This window comes from Orbicella faveolata, unplaced genomic scaffold (genome assembly GCF_042242905.1).
Source record: "Orbicella faveolata isolate gen_17 unplaced genomic scaffold, um_ofav_v1 contig_1, whole genome shotgun sequence".
Lineage (NCBI taxonomy): Eukaryota > Metazoa > Cnidaria > Anthozoa > Scleractinia > Merulinidae > Orbicella > Orbicella faveolata.
This window is the reverse complement of record NW_028301536.1, coordinates 16,442,756-16,463,171: the sequence shown is the minus strand read 5'-3', so window position 1 is coordinate 16,463,171 and position 20,416 is coordinate 16,442,756. Positions and strand designations below refer to the sequence as shown.

The following is a 20,416-nucleotide window of genomic DNA, read 5'->3' as shown; positions in this document are numbered from 1 at the left end:
TGTAATATATCATAAACAAGATAGAGAATCTTACATGTGCGTCGCTACACAGCAGTGCATTTCTGACGATCTTTACCATGTGTGGAAATTGGAATTCGCATTTGGTAAAGCACTGTGTCGAGGTTTAGATATATTCCCCTCTCATCTGAAACTAAGACTAAGGAGAAATCTGAAAAAATAAATTCTTAACGGCCATGCTAATTAACCACAGATATCCCATCTACGGTCATGGTTGTGAACTCTGAAATTCCAAACTCCAAACTTAAGCCTTCTTCAAAATTGTCTCGCGAGCTAACTAGATTTTTTCCAGGACAATTCTTTAAATAGCACATTCTCTCATTGGAGAGAAAGAGGGAGGAGTGACTGCAGGAATTTCTGATAGATCGAGATTGAACTGAGCACCTACATGAAGGACCATCATAAAATGTAAAGCACCAAACAAATACCAGTTTTGATATACTGTTTTTGACTAAAAGATAATGATACTTTCTTTTACGCTCTTCTACTTCAGATTGTTTTTTATTTCAGTGTAGAGCTATATACGTATACGTGGCTCCACCTAACTACTCCTGACACCTCTCTTAATTAAACAGATTGCAAATGAAAAGAAAGAGGTTTATCGACCACTGTACTGTTTATGTGCTTCTAAATTGCAATTTACGCAATTCTGACTATGTTTTACCCTATTTTAATCCTATCTTGCAACGACGGCCAAAGGACCATTGAGCTGGACCCGTGTCAATCCCCTCGCTTGGAGTATTGCGCCAATCAAGAAGTCCTCGAAACTCACTGACACCAGCAGCTCAGCATTTCGTGAAGAGACGTTTAACGGTGCGAACCGCATTCTCGGTCTTTCCATTGCTCTGAGAATAGCGGGGACTCGAAGTGACATGTTGAAAGTTCCACTGACTGGCCATTGTTGCGAATACTGACGATGCAAAGCAAGGTCCGTTATCAGTGACTACGGATCCGACACCCCGTATCTGCCACATGGCCATTGGACTTCTGATCAGGGCTTTGGAGTTTTCCGTCGAGAGAGAATCCACCTGACTGAAATTACCAAAGTTGTCCCTAACAACTAGAAGGACCCGGCCTAAGAAATAGTAGAGGTCAGCAGCTATCTTGGCCCAAGGAAGTGGAGAAACGTGCTGAAATATGGGCTCCCTGACTTGCGAGTCGTGGTGAGTCTGGCAAACATCACATTGACTGACAAAGTCTTTCATTTGTGAGCTCATCCCAGCCCAGAACATGCATTCCCGCAGACGACGAAGGCAACCACCAAGGCCAATGTGACTTGAATATTAATGAGCCAGGTACATAATTCCTTTTCTCAGGGCACTGGGAAGCAAACAGACGAGAGCCACGGAAAATCAAGTTCCTTTGGACACTCAAACAGTTCTCTATGGAACTGTTCCAGTTCGAACTGGAAGAGGGCCTGGCCAAACGTCCAGGATGACTCCCTTGAAGGATTTGCAGACTTCATCTTGAGAGGATTTTTTTTTTAATCTGCTCCGGTCGTGACGGAGTGATAGGCAAGGTCTCGATATGATCCACAAGCTCTAGGCACTTCACTTCTTCAGAAGACGCCGTTTCATTGAAACATGCGGGGCTCAGGGTATCAGCGATATAAATGAGAGGGCCTTTCTTGTACCTAACTTCGAGATTGTAACGCTGAGGTCGCAGCAGCATTCGCTGCGGTCAAACAGTTGCGTGCGTCACAGAAACTCTTTTTAAAAATCTCCTCCAAGGGCTTTTGGTCTCTTTCCACGTGAACAACATCACGCCTAAAATACACTTGTCAAATTTCTCGCAAGGGAACACAATGGCGAGGAGCTCTTTCTCAATTTTCAGTTTGGGTAAGGGCTCTTGATCCTTAGCTTCCTGGCTGCTGTAATTGAAGAAGAGCGGCTCCACCTAACGCTGTATCAGAAGCATCACATTGGAGGGTGACCTCATCATTTAAGCTGTAGTAACGTAAGACGGGTGCTTGCGTGATGGCCTTTTTAATGTCGCTCCACGCTTTCTCCTTTAAATCTAACCATATCTGACTTTTCTCGCTTCAGGACCTATTGCCGTGAGGAACGTAGCCACGTGGACCTCACCGTTACATTGTAGTGTAGCCACATTTCGCCCCATTCGTTCCATTTTTCTGCGACGTTGGAGTCATTAATATCGAGACAATGAGGCGCAGACAACGACTGAAGATAAGCCATTGTTGATCAAACCACTCCTGACACCATATAACGAGAAATTTCTTGATAAATGGTTATTTAATAACGGAGCATATTGCGAGCGACTATCCAAGTTCCTACGACGCTAGAATAGTGATCGCCGGCCGCGCAAATATTGACTATAAATTACGAATAACTTATAACTAATAAAACACACTTGACAATAACTGACAATACCGCGGGAAAGCATAGTTCATAGTTCATCACAGAAATGACGCAGGCGTGCACAGATAGTTCAACTGGAATAAGGGAAAAGACGTGAAATGTCCTACATCAATCATCAAATTTTGTGACACACTGCCTCAGTCGACTTTGTGTTTTTACTTGATCTTTTGTTCGGCGATCAAACATGATAATTTAACTTGTACACTTCGTAATATTTGGCGTTCAATTTTGATTAAACAACAACTATTTGAATATGTGCTTAACTTTGTCGCGCTCAACAAAAACTATTCATTTTATACCTGACCTTACAACGTTACCAATTTTCTTCTCAGTACACCTGAAGTCTTGAGCAAAGATGTTTTTATTGGCTTTCTTTATTTTCTGTTGAGCAACTCTATTAAAATTGGGAGGGGGGAGGGGGGTGACTTTTGACTCCCCACCAACCTTGCACGCTTGTAATAGGCTTTTTTAATTTCCCGTTGAGAAACCCTTATTCACATCGAGATGGGTGAGAGGGGACACTATTGACGCCCCCGCCAACTTTAAACGTTTGCAATTTGTTTGGGGAAGGAAGCTGATGTTGCCATGGCAACTGCACTTTGACGGGTGATCCTGTCTTAAATGAAATAACTGACACTTCCACATTTTCCTGTTTGATATATAATATACATACAACTGGTGCAAACTTGGGAATAAACCTACTAACGTATGTACTACGTTTTCGGTCTCTCAACTCATGGATGGGTCACAAGTGTTAACAAAACGCTTATATTGGTGCTGCCAATCTCAATGGACTATAACAAAAAACAATTTTGAAGCGTTCACAATAAAGAAAAAGGTTTTCATTCGCAGTCAGTTTTCGTTCTTGATGCAAGACACTGGGCAATTTCCATGTTCGTTTCACACCGAACGAATGTACCACCAGTTCAGTTTACGATATGTCTCTCGAAAGGGTACTTTTTCCGGGCTGCGGAAGATATTTTCACACGACAGAATATAGAGGATTGCTTTAAGAAAATGTTAGTTTCGACTTCAAGTTCAATGTACCAGTGGGCTTTTGATGGTTTTGAAATTAGCCCTTTCGCTGAAGAGCTTCGATTACGGCATTTGGATCGGCCTTAAATATTATAAAAAAATTGCAGCTTTTTCAAACCAAATTAATGCTTTAGAAACAGCAAGACATGCACTGTGATTTACCCAAAGCACATTTATAGATATCACCGCCTTGATCTGTACGAGCAAAAGGAAAATGTCTAATTTTACGCCATTTTCGGCTGTAGCTGGGAACTAAAACTGGGATTCTCGAACTTTCCTCGATTTCGAAAAATTTAAAGCGCTTCAGAACCTTTGAATGTGGTATTTTCTGAAAAAAGCCTCGCCGTATTTGGAAATTTCACAGCTGCCGCCTCTTTTTCGCCAATTAGAGAAATAGACTCTTAATACCGGATCTCTGTTCAAAAATCACTTGGCACTTGACCGCTTGAATACTAAACGGATATCATCTCCGTTCTATGAAACCAGTATGCTTGATGACACTGAACTACATCATCTTTCTTCGTTCAGAACAGCTTTTGATTCGTAACATTTGCCCTAGTTTAAGTTTGATAATAAATAAGCTTTTTTGTTTGAAAAGCTCTTACCTTAAGACTGAAGAAGATAAGAAGATATCCTTCTCAATTTCTAAGGCGAGTGTTTAGTTAATGTAGTGGACTACGTCAGTCAAGAGCTGTGGGTGTGAATTTTGTCGCAAACTGTGACAGTTATGACTTACGTCAGTGTCATTGGCCATGGCTTTCTTGATTCTCTGTTAAGTAAACCTATTGAGTCCGGGAGGGTTGGCATAAAACTTTCGATGCTTTTAATTTGATTGGTCGAGGAATACGATTTTACCATGCAACCACATTTCGACCGGTGTGTTTGCAAAATGTGAATTTTCCTGTTTTTAATGAAAGAACTGTCGAAATTGTCGGGTGTTTAATGAAAAAATAACTTTGTTGCAGTAACATCCGCTTTCATAGATAATTGCACTTTTTCGGTTTCAGGGAACGAACAGAAAAGCCCGGTCTGAATGTAATTAATACTTAACTGTGGCGTGTTGCTTGCTTTTTGACCAAAGAAGGCTATTTTTAACGATTTTTAACCTTTCGTCATAAGAAATGAACTTTGCTGACATTTCCGTGTTTTCTTGTTTTTAATTTAAGAAAATTAACTTGGTGCGCTGACGTTTCAATCCTTGTTTTCAACAACCTTAGCTTTACTACTTTTGAGGTAGTTTTCATGCTCTTCATTGATAGAGGAAGTGTACCTGGAGAAAAGTTCGACTTTGTAGCAGAGCTTTCCAAATTGTAATTTATATTTGAGAAAGGAAGCAGTTTGACTATCGACTTCCGCTAAAAATAATTTCTCCCTAATTTGTTTGGTCGATTTGTTTCTCTGAAGCAAGATTACTGAGATTTTTTTCTGTCACGAAGAAAGCTTTTTATTTTATGTCTGGTTAACAATTCTGACACAAAGCCAACGAACGGATTAACTTAAAGTTTGTTGCACTCGAAAACATTAGTCACACACTTCAGCTTAGTAGCTAAGCAGAAGGCTGGATAATTTTTTGGAACGGACTGCACTAGCTCGAACAGCTAATGTTTTTTTTTTTTTTTTTTTTTTTGCACGAATAACGTCTTGTGTTTTTGAACGAATTGCACCGAGCCGTTCGAAAAGTTGGCGATTGCTTTGGAAGGGATAGCTCGAGCCTTTCGAACAGATGACAATATTTTTTTAAACGGATAGCTCGAGCCGTTCGAAGGGATGACAATATGTTCTGAACTGATACATAATGTAGACGTCTGATGTAGCTCGAGCCATTCGAACGGTGTCCCATCTCGTTTGAACGGCTTACGAACGGCTAGCCGTTAGCAACGGCTCACGTGCAAATTTACCATGCCATGCAAATTTACTGGAACAAAAGAAAGTGTTTACATACGAAAAGAGTTGAACTCCCACAGAATGATGATGACTACACCGTCTTTCTTCGTTTAGAATAGCTTTTGATTTGTAACAGTTGCCCCAGTCAATTTAGTTTCATAATACTAAACAGGCTTTCCTTAGAAGGTTATAAATTCACTAGCGAGTGTTTAGCAGGTGTAGTGGTATCAGTCGACAGAGGTGAATGTCAGTGTAGTTGAAATTTTGAAAAATATGACTTGCGTATTCTTTGGCTTTGTATCAAATTTTTAACGATGGTTATTTGATTGGTCGTGGAACATGAGGTTGCCATGGCACCCGCATTTCGATTGCTGTGTCGGGTGGTTTTATTGAGCTTTGAATTTTCCTGTTTACAATGAAAGAACTGACAGTTCCACCTTTTCAAGTTTTTGATGAAAGAACAGTTTACTTGCAGTAACCTGTACTATCATAGAAAACTTTCCCTTTTTAGTTTCATCTAGAAGACCGACGGTATGAACAGGTTTTTATTGAGCGTATTCACTCACGTGTCCAGCAGCCATGCAAATTTACTGGAACAAAAGAAAGTGTTTACATACGAAAAGAGTTGAACTCCCACAGGATTGGTTTGGTACACCAACATGGCCGCCGTTTCATTGTTTTGGAACACCAATATGGCTGCCATGACGTCATGTGTATACTCTCTATACCTTAATCTGGCGTGTTGTTTGCTTTTTGACTGTTTAAAATTCACTATTATTTTAAACCTTGTATCAGGAGAAAGGAAAAGTCCTGACATTTCCACATATTCTTGTTTCATTTTTTTCTAACAAAATATTTTTGTGCTATAGCGTTTTCGTAACAACCTTAGCTTTATTTATCGGTTTTTAATTCTTTTGGGCCATTTTGTTGCATTTTTATCGTCGTGAAAAGATCATGAAATCCAAGATGACAAATCCACGATGGCGGGAAGTTGTTTCACACAATGTTTAGTTTGTTATTCAAAAACACAATAAATTAGACGTTGCTATAGCAACAAAATTACTCAGCTTGAATTAATATGAATTGTTATACCTCCCAACTCGACTACGTTTTCCGATTGGAGGAAAACGTGTCACTTGCCGTGGGTCAAAACTAGGGCGAGCAAAACTCGCTAACTCCTTAGTGAAACTACAACATGAACTTTCGACTCGCACGTGATCAGGTCGTGCTTCTTGAAACCGCGGCAAATTTGTGAGCCGGCGTAAAGCAAAGCATTTCTTCGCAGTTTATTATTATTATTATTATTTTCTACTTTTGAGTTGGGATGTAGAACAAAGCATTTCCCTTGGGGAACATTGAGGGTCTCGGGGAAACAAAACTGACTGTTTCCCGCGGGGTCAGTCATTAAGTGCTTATTGATTTTATCGGATGCCAGTCACGATGAACTAAGAAGTTAATTTTATTTTATGCCTGTTAAAAAGCCTGCGAATGGGATTTAAGCACAGGCACCCAATGTATTTGCTGTCCGTGACATCTGGCGTACAATTTTGATTAAACGCAAACTAATTGAACTAGTGTATTGAATTATACAACTTTGGTCCAAATATTACAAAATGGATATCCATTCTTTACAATAATGTTGAAAGTGGCGTGATGAATGCGGGTTTCATGACTAATTACTTCAAAGTCTCTCGAGGTGTCCGTCAAGGGTGTCCCCTGAGTCCTCTTTTGTTTGTGTTAGCGGTCGAAATGCTAGCCCTCAAAATACGCCAAAATCAACTCTGCAAGGGTATCGAACTACCAAGTGGACAGAACGCTAAGATTGCAGTTTGCGGATGATACAACCCTGATTCTTGAAGTTACTACGTCACTTAGAAATGCCATGAATATAGTTAACTTATTTGGAGAATTTTCCGGTTTGCAATTAAATAAAAAAAAAACCAAACCCTTGTGGATTGGTGCTTCGAACAAAAATAAGATAGAGCCTTAAATATTCCAGTGTCCAAAAGATCCTACAAAATTCCTTGGAACTTACCTTTCTCACGATGCAGCTGCCAACAACAACAACAATTTTTATGTCAAAATAAGGAAAATGGAAACGAAGCTTAATAAATGGCGGTCGCGGGACCTGACGCTCTTTGGAAGAACTATGCTACCAAAATCTCTAGGTTTGTCTCAGCTAATCTATAGTGCATCCATGCTTTCTGTCCCAGAAACAGCGATACAACAAACCCAAAGTTAACTGTTTCCTTTTCTATGGAACAATAAGAGAGATAAGATCAAGTGACAGGTTCTGTTCCGCCCCTTATCTAAGGATGGACTAAGCTTTCCCTGCTTCAGAACTGTTATAAAAGCGCTACGTCTCAGTTGGATAAGTAGACTCTTAAATAACACTGATGACACCTGGACGGCAATCCCTAATTACTACTTCGATAAACATGGAGGGCTCCTTTTTCTTCTAAACTGTAATTACGGTGTCGAGAAATTAGACAGAAAAATCCCTCTCTTTTATCGAGAACTCCTCGATCACTTTCAAGAACTGCGTAGCAATTACGAAGATCCCTTGAAACACGAATTCATCTTGTGGAACAACAGAGATATAACTATAGAAAACAAATCGGTCTTTTGGAAGGCGTGGCGGGATAGTAATGTTCTTTTTGTGCAAGACTTGCTGAACAATCAAGGAAAATTTTCTTTCACCACAAGAATTCAGCGATAAATATAACATCAAAGTTAACTTTCTGCAATACTACCAAATCACCTCAGCTATTCCCGCTTATCCCAAAAGTTACGCATCAGTTCATATGGACCTTGGGGATCTGAATTCAATTTGCGAAAACTTTGATTTCCAACTAGCTAAAGATATCACTCTCAATTTAAAGAAAACTTTCTGCAAGCAGTTTTATAAACGTTTTGCAGAGGAAATCAAAACAGAACCTACTGCTATTAAATCATGGCGGAAAAATTGTCCTGAAGTTGCAGACAGTTGGGTAAACTGTACCCAAAACAATTATAAAATCACTCGGGATAATAAGTTAAGACAATTCTATTTCAAGTTGCTGCACAGAATACTAGTCACTAATAAAGAACTTAATCGAATTGGAATAACTGACTGTGTCAAATGTGTTCTGTGCGGTGAAAATGATTCTATTGAACATGCATTCTTTCATTGTCAATCTCTCTTGAAATGATGTGACGAGTCTCTTCAATGGTTCAATAATTTACACCAAATCAATGTCAGCCTAACCTCGCTACAATGCTTTCTCAATTTACCAACACCAAACACCAATCTTTCTAATAACCAAACAAAGGATTTGCGTCTTCTTCTGTTATATGCAAAGCAATACCACTATGCTTGCAAAACAATGCAAAAGAAACAAGATACTTCTGAATTCATATCCAAATTTATTATCCAGCTTGAAATAGCCAAATGACTTGATGTGACTATGTTGCCTTTTCCCCCAGCTATATACATTTGTACAAAGCTAGAGAGACATATTGTTTGTAATATTTACTATCGTATACATTATCGACCATTTTTCATTAGTATATTATCACTTGTAACAATCCTCTTTTTTGCACTACTTTTGTAATTTGTTGCAATATTGTAACATGTTTTCATCAATAAAAGAGCTATAAAAAAAAACTAATAATGTGCGGTAATTAATTTTGAATTTATTGGTTTCAAAATTAATATGAATTGTTTTCAGCAGATGTCAGTCACTGTCAACTAAGTAATTTTTTATCAATTTTTATCCATGTCAAAAAGCCTGCCGATGGGGTTCACAGGGCAGTAGCTATATATAATAACAGGCAAACCGAGGTTCGTTTCCTGTTGAGTAGCCTAACTGATATCGATAGGGGTGGGAGGGGAAACTTCTGTGGCCCCCAACAACTTTGAACGCTTGTAATTTGATCGGTCGAAGAACTCGATGCTGTCATGGCAACGAAACGTGACGGGTGTGCCTGTCTTTAATGAGAGAACTCACAGTTAAACATTTTCCTGTTTTTAATATGGTCATCGCAGCGATTTCCCCGTCTAAGCTAAAACGTTTGCAGACTCAATCTGAAATTCTATTAGAATAGTCCACAACTGTCAGTTGCACGTGTAAATGACGTTGGCGTTTTCGAAAGCCTCCCTTTTCGCTCTCCATACGAATGGGGCTCCATTTTCATAAGTCTCCACTGTGGCGGGACAGCGTTTTCGATGAAAACGATAAGCGCATATTCACGCTGGCAGCTTCGCAGTTTTAAACGAAAAGTATCGCACCCAATTATGGGTGTCCCTTTACCTCTTACTTGCCAAAATAAGTTATGTCATTCGATCGAACGTTGCTTGACTTAGAGACATGTACCGTTGCTGTTGTAAGATTTTTATTCCTCAATCTGGTGTTCAACAGAAACATCTCAGGCACGGACAACGGACAAGCATGGAAACCAGCCTCCTGCGAAAATTATAATTAAGCAGGATATAAAGACACGGATTTATGGCGCTGTTTGCATGCGCTAACCAAAAGAACACGTACTGAACCTCCGCTGGTAATTTATGCCACTGTTCAGGTTGAATGAACGAAAAATAGTGATTGACATATGATGGCAACCAGCAAAGCGCAAATACAATGATTATGACAATCAACAGTCGCACAACTTTGCGTTTAGACATTTCGACAACGGCTCGACTTTTTCCTGACACGTTTTCTGGGATCTTACGAGGCCATAACTTGCGGCAAATTAAGACGTAAAGGACTGCCATTACCATCAAAGGGAACGCATACAGTATACAGAAGAGGCAGATGTGAAAGATCTTACGTGAGTGACTGCTGAGCCAAGCGTCTCCCCGACATACGCGTTCGTACGCATTCTCGCGCGGAATAACTGTAACTTTATAGAAAAGAAGAGTTGGGGTCATTAAAATGAAAGACAAAGCCCAAATTATTGCTGACACGATTCTCGGTTTTCGGAAAAACTTTCCCCTCAGGGGATAGAATACAACGCAAAACCTGTCGAATGAGATCAGCGTCATTGTTAGGACGGTCGCTGCTATGGAAACGCGAATGGCGTAGTGCATGGCCTTGCACGTGATAGTACCCAGTGTTCCTCCAAACCAAGAGTCCCTAAGGTAGAAGAAAGTCACACTAAAAGGCATAGCTGTGACAGTCAATAGCAGATCTGCAACGGCCATGTTGGCGATAAATAGGTTTGTGACACTGTTGAACAGAGATTTCTTTGAAGCCACGAACAAACCAAGAGAGTTGCCCGACAAAGCAACGATGAAAATGACTGCATATGCTAACGTCATGCCAACCTTTACATTCGTTGAGATAGCAGTAGTGGGCTGTTGAATGCTTGAGTTTTGGCTTTGATCGAAGTACGTTCCTGTAAATTGAGAGAGGATGACTTGATATCATTTCACACTCGTGCTGGCCAACAATGTTTTCAATTGACTCGGGGTTTGTTGCTATAGGAGGGCTGATGAGGGGATTGTTGTTATATGAGTGCTATGACCTAAGCCTCTCTGTTAAGCAAGGCGAGGCCATTCATATGAAAATCAGTGAAACTTGCATGTGAATGAAATCCCATTTTCATATGAAAGGAGGGCACCAAGATTCGCTTTGAGGAAGAGGCTTAAGGTATTTCGGAAATGGCCTATTCGTGTTGGTTTCTAGTTTGAAATACGGCTTTGAGAGAATAATGAGAAATTAAAAAATAATGGAATCACCAGCAGGCGATATTTTGCTTTATTGTATGGCTAGCTCCGTGAGCGGGTAAGATGAACCGAATCTTGCGCGTTGATTGGCTACCCAAGCGGGCAAGATGGTGCTAAGATAGCGCTTGGCCGCTCGGGATAACCCGCTATGTCCCACAAGATAATAGTGTTCTTTTTCCATATAATAAATCCTTTATTGACAAAGCTTGTTCGGTCAGGATGGCTGGATATTGGCCTCGAACTTCGAAAACATCCAGTCATCTTGACCTCTAGCTTGGTCAAGGGGGTATCGATGTAAATAGCGCTATATAAATAAGGTGTGCCAGGCGATCTGAAATAAAATTTAAACTAGGCATCAATCACCAATAAGAACACAGAACGTGATAACAGAAGCATTGATTATCTTACCGTCTGTTCCTTGTGAGTTTGTGTGGTTGGTAGTGTTTAAAACAGACATTGCCATCTCTTGGATTCTGTATGATAAAGAGATAGAAAGCGATGAAAATTATCAAATAAAGAAGACTCGACTGTAATCTATTCTGTTGTACTGAAGCCCGCAGATGGCAGTAAAGCACGACAGAAGTGTAGGCGGAAACACGAGACATAGTCGAATGTTTTTCCCTACTCCTTGAGTGCTCTACCGCTTCCTAAGTACTTTACAACAGAACAGAGCACAGTCGAGGCTTCTTTATTTGTTTTATGATAAAGAAGCCATTAATTTTCCCACGCATTCAGCTCCATTTTCAAACCAATCTATATTTTCCAAACGAGAAAACGTGGCGTCAACATGCATCTATTCTCTGATAAAGCACGCTAAAATAAGCCAATCACAATCCTCGTTAGAATGGTTCAAATAATTTGACTGGCTAACGAGACAACAGCTGACAATCACAAACTGAACTTCGCTGAGCTAACTCCGCGGTTTCGAGTGGTTTTCTAGAGAAGAACGATCCCGTCAAAGTTCTAAAGGTTTCTAGTCCAGAGGAATCCGGCCGCGTTGTGGCTCATGAAAACCTGCACTTAGTTCAATGGAAATTACGAAACAAGGAGTTCAAAGCTTGCGGATGAAAATGCAAAATACTGAGTTGTATTTGAAATGAGCTACAGTTATTTACGATTTCCAACCGATTGCAGCAAGAACATGTTCCCGAACTCAGTAGTGTCAAAGTTGGAAGGCTAGACAGCTCCCACTGGTTCCACACCGAGTACGTACAGGAGAGAACATCACATGGCAAGCTTTCAACTGATCAGTCGTCGGATGAGCGTTGATACGAAATTCTTGTGATTCACTTCGCTGAGGAGACCGGAGACCGCTTGTAAGCAAACGAGCGTTACTACACTGCATGTAAGTGTTGTCAGAGCATTTTTACAAAAATATAGCTTCTCAGAGACAGCGCAATTGGTGTTTTCTGTCGTTGTTTTACTTCTCAAGCGTAATCTCTGCCTTCGTAACTAGTATAATGTCAGGTACAATGTCTTTTATCGAAGCCGCATTCCCTAGGTTGAGAATTGTTTCTTTCGCTACGTGTTTTGCTGGAATCTAGCAAAACCTGTTAGCTTAGTGCAATTACTGTTGTTAACAATGGTCTCCGTGTAGCCATATTTACCGCAGACAAATAGCTCTTTTCCATCGCGTTTGTCTGAGTCACAGGGGAATATTTACCTTTTTATAGAAAAACGCTTCATGAAATTAATGCGAATTTCAAAAATTCGCGTTCATTTAAGTCGCGTTAATTTATGTTAATGTTAATTTCCGCGCTGTTGATTAAGTTACGCGTTAATTTCCGCGACGTTAATTACCATTGTTTTTTCCCAAATCTGTGACACACTCCAGACATTCTTGACACGGCCAAACAATAAATTTTATTCGCGCACCGTTGCATTTCACATCAATATTTCACATTACTAAATCGTTTACTGTACTTCAACTGGATTTTGTTCGTGTTCGCTGTCGGCTTCATTTTGAAATTTTGCCCCTTCTCTCGCGTTAATTTCCTTTATTAGGGAGCAAATTTACCTTCAATTCGCATTAATTTAAGTCGCGTTAATTTCCTTTATTATATGGCTAGCTCCGTGAGCGGGCAAGATGAATCAAATCCTGCGCTGTGATTAGCTACCCGAGCGGGTAAAATGGAGCTATCTTGCCCATCCGGGACTACCCGCCGTGTCCCGCAAGAAAAATTTCCCCTATAGCCATATAATAAATCCTTGTTTGGTCAAGATGGCTGGATATTGGCCTCGTTCTGTTTTTTGCGAGTTTATGGACCTCGACTCCCGTCTCGGTCCATAAACACGCAAAAACAGAACTTGGCCAATATCCTGCCATCTTGACCTCACACTTGGTCAATAAGCCATACATAATAAGGTGATTTGGGTCAAAATTTTAGCGTCAGCTCACCGTCATCAACCCGTCCATCTCTTTCCTGATAAAGCACGCTGTTTCATGATCAGCCAATCAGAGCGCGCGTTATATGCAAAATTTATTATAATGTAAAATATGCTAATGCTATGGATATTAGCTATAATAAAAGTAAACATGAGAGCTAAGTATAGAGCTAACTATGCAAGGTGATGACAGGCTATTCAATGCACACCATCATAACACTCAACTGAAAGACTTCATTCTAAGTTATGAATAATGTTGTTCTCTAACCGATTCTGCTTTCTTGTTTGGAAAGAACGCCGAGTATAAAATCAACCATGTGAACATAGTTAATAGAGGGGAATGGTTATGAAACTCGACAAAGTTCTCTGTTGTATTATTTTTTCTCTCTCTCTCTTTTTCGGCATAAGCCGTGCACAAAACCGTGAAATAGTTGTTTACCAATGACAGGTTCAGATACGGCTTTTAAAATGGTCCAGCTGGTTAAGGTTTCCGAATGACTAATATGAATTTTGGAAATGATCCTTTTCCCCATGACTGAGAAAGTCAGCCGCAGCTAGGGAAAAATTTTGATATCCAAGTGACGACTTTAAATTAATATTCTGTCGGTTTCTTTGAAATTCAGTAGTTTCATAGCCCGTTCATTCTACTATATTTATTTAGCAAAAAGAAATCATTGATCGCTCGCTGGAGGAACATCTTTATAAAATTCCATTCCGTGTGGCTTTATCTTCCTGCTTTTAGCGACTTATTGTCGTGCCAAAGTCGGTAAAATAGGAAAAACAAAACTAAAAAAAGAATCCCTAAAATATTGTGCTTGTAGTCAAATTGAACTCGCCGTTATTGTTTGGTAAGGGCCAAGTCGCACTGGAGGGCAATTTCAGATTTGTTCTGGACAAATCTGACTTGAAATCGGCCAGCGACAAAAAATTTGTCCGGAAAGCTACAGTCGCACTTGAGAACTAAATCTGTGAACAAACACCATGCCATGCTGTGAGATTGTTCCAATCTTTTGCATTCTTGTATCGTTCTGATACACTTCATTTTCCGAATGCATTTGTCGGCCGTCTTGTTGGTTCCGAGCGTTTTCGAAATCTTCTCGGCGATCCAAGCCCATGTTTTCCTTGACTCTCGACTTTCTAACTGATCGTGCTTTTCAGCCCACAGTTCAACTAATAGCTTTTCCTCCTCTTTACCTTATCTATCCTGAGCATTCTTGTTCTCGGCTGACGAAGATGTACGGCGCGAAGAAGTTGGGGTTGATGCCGGCATTGAGCTGTCTTCACCATAGGCGGCCCAAGCTCTCAATGTTATCCTTTTTTTTTCCTTTTTATGCGAACGTTCAGGCTAACGTGACATAAGGCATGTACTATTACATAACGACCGAATTTGACCACGCGAAACATGACTCTCGCCTTGCAGCATATGGAGATGTTGTGTTACAACGGTTTGAATTTATAAAGGTTTGTATGGGAATGCAACGGCTTTGCTTGAAAAGCCAATTATTCTTATATTTTGTGAATAAAATCTACTTACCCTGTTGCTGTGTTGTATTCTTTGTTGTTTGCCAGCCCCTCGGGCCGATCTAACGCGATTTCGACGAGTTATCGTTCTGTGGGTTTCCACTACTAAAAGAAAGACAAGGCCGGACACAGGCGGCCCAAGCTCACAATGCGAGGAGTTTTTTTTTTTTTTTTTAATCTTTATGCGAACGTTCAGCGCGCGAAACGTGACACGGTTACCGCCGACATCTACTATTACATAACGACCGAGTTTGGTTACGCGAAACGTGACCTTCGCCTTGCAGTATGTGGTGGTGTTGTGTTACAACGGTTTGAATTTATAAAGGTTTGTATGGGAAAAACGGTAATCGACATTATAGCTGAAATTTCGGTATTTTTGCAATAAAAGTAACTCACCTCAATGCCTTGTTGTCTTTTCTATTGCCATCTCGCTTCTCAGCTCGATCCGAAGCTATTTAAGCAAGTTGTCGCTTTTTGGTTTTCCTCTACTAAGAAAGAGTAAAGGCTACACACTCGATTCTGGACTGACCCCCGCGAGAAGCGAAAAAAAAACACTGAAATCCCGCCAGCCGCCCCAATTCCTCCGCAGAATCATAGTACAGGTTTAAGCGCTCCCTTGCAGTTAAATTCCAAGCCAAATTCATCTCCACAACGCACGAAAGAAAGCTCTGAATCAAAGAAAGATAACCATCCGGAATCAGTGATCATGCTGCCGTCACCATTTGTGGACACATTCGAAACCCGAGCGGAATGCCGGGCTAACAAATTGACCCTGACCAGGGGAAGGGAGCGCACAGTTCTCGACAAGCCAGGTACTTTGAAACGCCTTGTACGCGAATTACAAAATGCGATTTAAAAATTTACACAGCGAATATTACTTACCACGTTTTCCATTGAAAATTCGAAGACATCCTTCAAAGCAAAGCTAGTTAAAACTTTCACGGACAATCCAACGATTAGATTGAGATTGCCGGTGCGAACGAAGCACTTTTTTTCAAAATTTGTAAACACGTCTAGTCGTTGCTTTGATTGGCTTGTCACAACAATGCTCCGTCGGCGGCCTGGACAAAAATCTTCCCAGAGGACCGTGGAGCAGAGTACCTGGCTTGTCGAGAACTGTGCGCTCCCTTCCCCTGGTCAGGGTCAATTTGTTAGCCCGGCATTCCGCTCGGGTTTCGAATATGTCCACAAATGGTGCCGGCAGCATGATCACTGATTCCGGATGGTTATCTTTCTTCGATTCAGAGCTTTGTATCGTGCGTTGTGGAGATGAATTTGGCTTGGAATTTAACTGCAAGGGAGCGCTTAAACCTGTACTATGATTCTGCGGAGGAATTGGGGCGGCTGGCGGGATTTCAGTGTTTTTTTTTCGCTTCTCGCGGGGGTCAGTCCAGAATCGAGTGTGTAGCCTTTACTCTTTCCTAGTAGAGGAAAACCAAAAAGCGACAACTTGCTTAAATAGCTTCGGATCGAGCTGAGAAGCGAGATGACAATAGAAAAGACAACAAGGCATTGAGGTGAGTTACTTTTATTGCAAAAATACCGAAATTTCAGCTATAATGTCGATTACCGTTTTTCCCCATACAAACCTTTATAAATTCAAACCGTTGTAACACAACACCACCACATACTGCAAGGCGAAGGTCACGTTTCGCGTAACCAAACTCGGTCGTTATGTAATAGTAGATGTCGGCGGTAACCGTGTCACGTTTCGCGCGCTGAACGTTCGCATAAAGATTAAAAAAAAAAAAAAAACTCCTCGCATTGTGAGCTTGGACCGCCTGCGGGCCGGACACTGATTTCCGGAGTGCTCGCCGCTCGAAGCGAATAAATCCACTGAAAATAACCCTGCCGGCTCAATTCCTCCGTAGAATCGAAGAAGAGATGTTGAAGTTCCATGTCAGTTCACTCGCTACGCGATTTCGTCCACAACGCCTTCGCAACGATACATTTATTTCGAGATTGCTTCGCTCGCAGATTCGAAAACAGCCGCGTCACAAAAGTTAGGACACTTTCGCGGTGTTGGGTAACTATAATTAGACCGACCGGGGGTAGTCAGCAACGATTTGTCAACGGTCAAACCAAAATGCTCCCTGGGTAACCGGGCACGAGGGTACCCAGGGAGCATTTTGGTTTGACCGTTGACAAATCGTTGCTGACTACCCCCGGTCGGTCTAATTATAGTTACCCAACACCGCGAAAGTGTCCTAACTTTTGTGACGCGGCTGTTTTCGAATCTGCGAGCGAAGCAATCTCGAAATAAATGTATCGTTGCGAAGGCGTTGTGGACGAAATCGCGTAGCGAGTGAACTGACATGGAACTTCAACATCTCTTCTTCGATTCTACGGAGGAATTGAGCCGGCAGGGTTATTTTCAGTGGATTTATTCGCTTCGAGCGGCGGGCACTCCGGAAATCAGTGTCCGGCCTTGTCTTTCTTTTAGTAGTGGAAACCCACAGAACGATAACTCGTCGAAATCGCGTTAGATCGGCCCGAGGGGCTGGCAAACAACAAAGAATACAACACAGCAACAGGGTAAGTAGATTTTATTCACAAAATATAAGAATAATTGACTTTTCAAGCAAAGCCGTTGCATTCCTATACAAACCTTTATAAATTCAAACCGTTGTAACACAACATCTCCATATGCTGCAAGGCGAGAGTCATGTTTCGCGTGGTCAAATTCGGTCGTTATGTAATAGTACATGCCTTATGTCACGTTAGCCTGAACGTTCGCATAAAAAGGAAAAAAAAGGATAACATTGAGAGCTTGGGCCGCCTGTGTCTTCACGGAACTGAAGGGACTCTGGCAACGAGTCAGTGCTTTTGATTGAAGGAGATGGGCTGGGATTTCCTCGATCGTTAAACATGTAAGGGCCTGGCAAAGGATAGATCCATCCTGGTGGATATTGTGGAAATACGCACGGGAAAAATTGGTCGCCCGCGCCGGGATTCATGTTGTTGCGAAATGAGAACGTGATTAATTTTACCGCGAAGTCTATCGCATAGAGACTCTGCTACATATCACCTGTCAAATCATTTCCGAATCAAAACACCCTCGCTTTTGTTTTCCAAGATTTGTCTCAATTTGGCCTGCTCCAGAGGTAGTCGACGGCATCTTTGAAGTTTGTCCGTCCGCGACCAAATTTTGTCCTTTGGGGAACAAACCGGTCGCACTTGGTTTTTCATTGTGATGACGGATTTTTGTCATAAGTAAACAGTTTTGTCCTCTAGTGCGACTTGGCCCTAATGTCCCTTTTTGCTTTTTTTGTAATCCGGCAAATTGTCCGAATGCACACTCACCACCCAGTGCGTGTGTTTATTTGCCGGCAGTAAGAGGCGGGAACTGTCACACCGGTCATCGTAACCGTCGCCGGTTAAAAAAGGCAAATCTGTATGAAACTTAGAATTGTTTTTTCTAAAAATAGCTAGCTCCTTTGGACCGAGTTCAATCTGCCCAAGCCTCTAATCACTTGCATTCCTCGATTCTGGCTTTCATTGACATTAAACTTTCGTTTAAACGCCTACTTTATTTACTTTTGACGGGAAGCTGTTTTCTAATATTTCGGTTGCACTCAGTTTGAACCCGCTTAACCAACAGCATCACTGGAGACGATCGTTTATTCTGAGAGACTGTAGTATTAGCAGTACATAACGAAAGATCTGACGATATAAAATTTTCATACTTTTCGTAATGACCAGCTGCTAGCATTAAAGATCTGCTAAGATTATGGCTAACTACTAAGGCCAACATTTTCCTGCGGGTTTGCTTCTAAACTCCCTTAGTCGCTTTGTGGTCGCTAGCTGAAACTACTTTTCTAGGCCTGCGCCTTTTTTCTAAAAAATACGCACCCTTGCCGCTGATAGGCAACTCACCTTAGTTGACAAAAATTTGGGCTTTTCTTTGGTTCACGGCCGTCTTTTCACTTAATTCAGTTTCCCTTAAGCTGCCGGCGCACCAGTGCAACCTCACCGGCTGATTAATGACAAACTTCTCTACCGTCAATGCAGTGTGTAACTTGCGATATTTCACTCTAAGTATATCTTTTCAAGTTACAGTGCTACCATCAAAGGGAACGAAAACACCGCACACCGACCTGAGAACTTATCTTATCAACACCAAGTTTTAGTTGTCATCCAAATGCGAGAGGCGTTGAATAGCAAACGTTTGTTTAAGGCCTGTCAATTAAAAAAATTGCCGACAGGTGTCAGTTTAAAATAAAAGTGAGTCTTATCTTTTTTAATATTCTGTTCTTTCTATGATGGCTACTAGTTAATAAGCCATGTTCTTGCATTGTCTCGGAGAAAACCGTCAACGCTGAAAGCACCTGTAATTATATTTTACTGCTGAAGAAAACCTGCAATCTGTCCAAACTCCGAAAATGAAGACATTCGAAACAAATTCAGTACAAATTAACTTTATGCATCGAAGTAAACTGAGAAACAAGAAAAAAACATCTGTAGCTATTTGAATAAGAAAAAGGTATAACAGTCCAACATCTTTTTTATAAAACAGGGCAATACGTACACTGCACAAAAAAAAAATTATCTAACATTCGTGAGTCCTAAAAGTTCAACCAAGACACACATATATAATGGAGGTTCTGGGACAACAGTTATTTTTTAGAATCTCGGCTCTGAGAGTGATGAAAATAAAATTTTAATTTCACTACTCTGAGAGCCGAGATTCGAGAAAATTACGAGTGCTCCAGAACCCACCGTTATATATGCGTGTGGGCTTAGAATTTCGGCTCAGAAGCAAGGTTCGCAGCATGAGCGTGGATATGTAAATTCGAGGTTGTTTAGCCAAGCTGTCATATCCGTGACTGCGCGCAGTAAGATGTTTTTAACCCCACTTCAGTGACGTCAATGAGGGAAATCCCCCTCTCTTTCCTGCAGCCGTGACTTTTGATCAGCTGTCTCGTTTTTCGCTTCAGAAAACATCTTTTGTTTCTACCGCGTTGCGGGCCCGATTTTTCCTCGAAAAAAGACGAAAAGTGCTATTTTGTTGACCAGACTAAGAAGAAACTGTGTATTCTAACGAACTGTGGGGAAAAAAGAAAAATCCAGCTGCAAAATTCCTTTTCGATCCTAAATTCCAAATCGCGCTGAAAAAAACCCGAGGCCGTTTTTGTCTAGAAAAGGAATTTCAACTCTAGAAAAAGAACTTCGAGCACGTAAGAATGGGAATAGCTCGGGTGTTCTGGGACATTTTGTGAGAGCTTTAATTTTGCAAAATAAAGCTTAAAAGAGTGATTCATTTTTTGTGACAGCAAGTGCAAATTCGAGTTTGGTTAGCCGAGCATGTAGCACGTACCGCCACGAGGTTCCATCACATGTAAATAGGATGTTGTTTGCTACAAAGAACGACGCAATTAGCATTTTCAAAAGTTTTATTTAAAACAGTCAAACGATACAAAAGAATCAACGAAGTGACTGGTAAAAGATATTATTGTTCTCACCATCGGTTCAGTCTTCCACAGCTGCT

At 41.0% G+C, this 20,416-nt stretch overlaps 1 protein-coding gene across 2 annotated transcripts; it reads right to left on the bottom strand.

The window, feature by feature from the left end:
* Positions 1-8,700: 8,700 nt before the first annotated feature.
* On the bottom strand, positions 8,701-19,065 carry LOC110050066 (tachykinin-like peptides receptor 86C). 2 transcript variants are annotated; one of them, XM_020755939.2, is made up of 3 exons: positions 18,805-19,065; positions 11,431-11,495; positions 8,701-10,691 (listed from the first exon to the last, which is right to left on the bottom strand). In XM_020755939.2, the coding sequence occupies exons 2-3, from the start codon at positions 11,483-11,485 to the stop codon at positions 9,709-9,711; spliced, it is 1,038 nt and encodes a 345-aa protein (XP_020611598.2). In that variant the 5' UTR covers positions 11,486-11,495; positions 18,805-19,065; the 3' UTR covers positions 8,701-9,708. The 2 variants fall into 2 exon arrangements, with proteins under 2 accessions (XP_020611598.2, XP_089148481.1); XM_089292355.1 differs by lacking the exon at positions 18,805-19,065 and adding an exon at positions 15,325-16,017.
* Between the last annotated feature and the right edge of the window lie 1,351 nt (positions 19,066-20,416).

Bases quoted from the DNA above. Each gene is read 5' to 3' on its own strand.
- LOC110050066 (XM_020755939.2), bottom strand. From the start codon at position 11,485: ATGGCAATGTCTGTTTTAAACACTACCAACCACACAAACTCACAAGGA. The intron at 10,692-11,430 runs GTAAGATAATCA...CTCAATTTACAG, and splicing joins AAACTCACAAGGAACAGACG to GAACGTACTTCGATCAAAGC.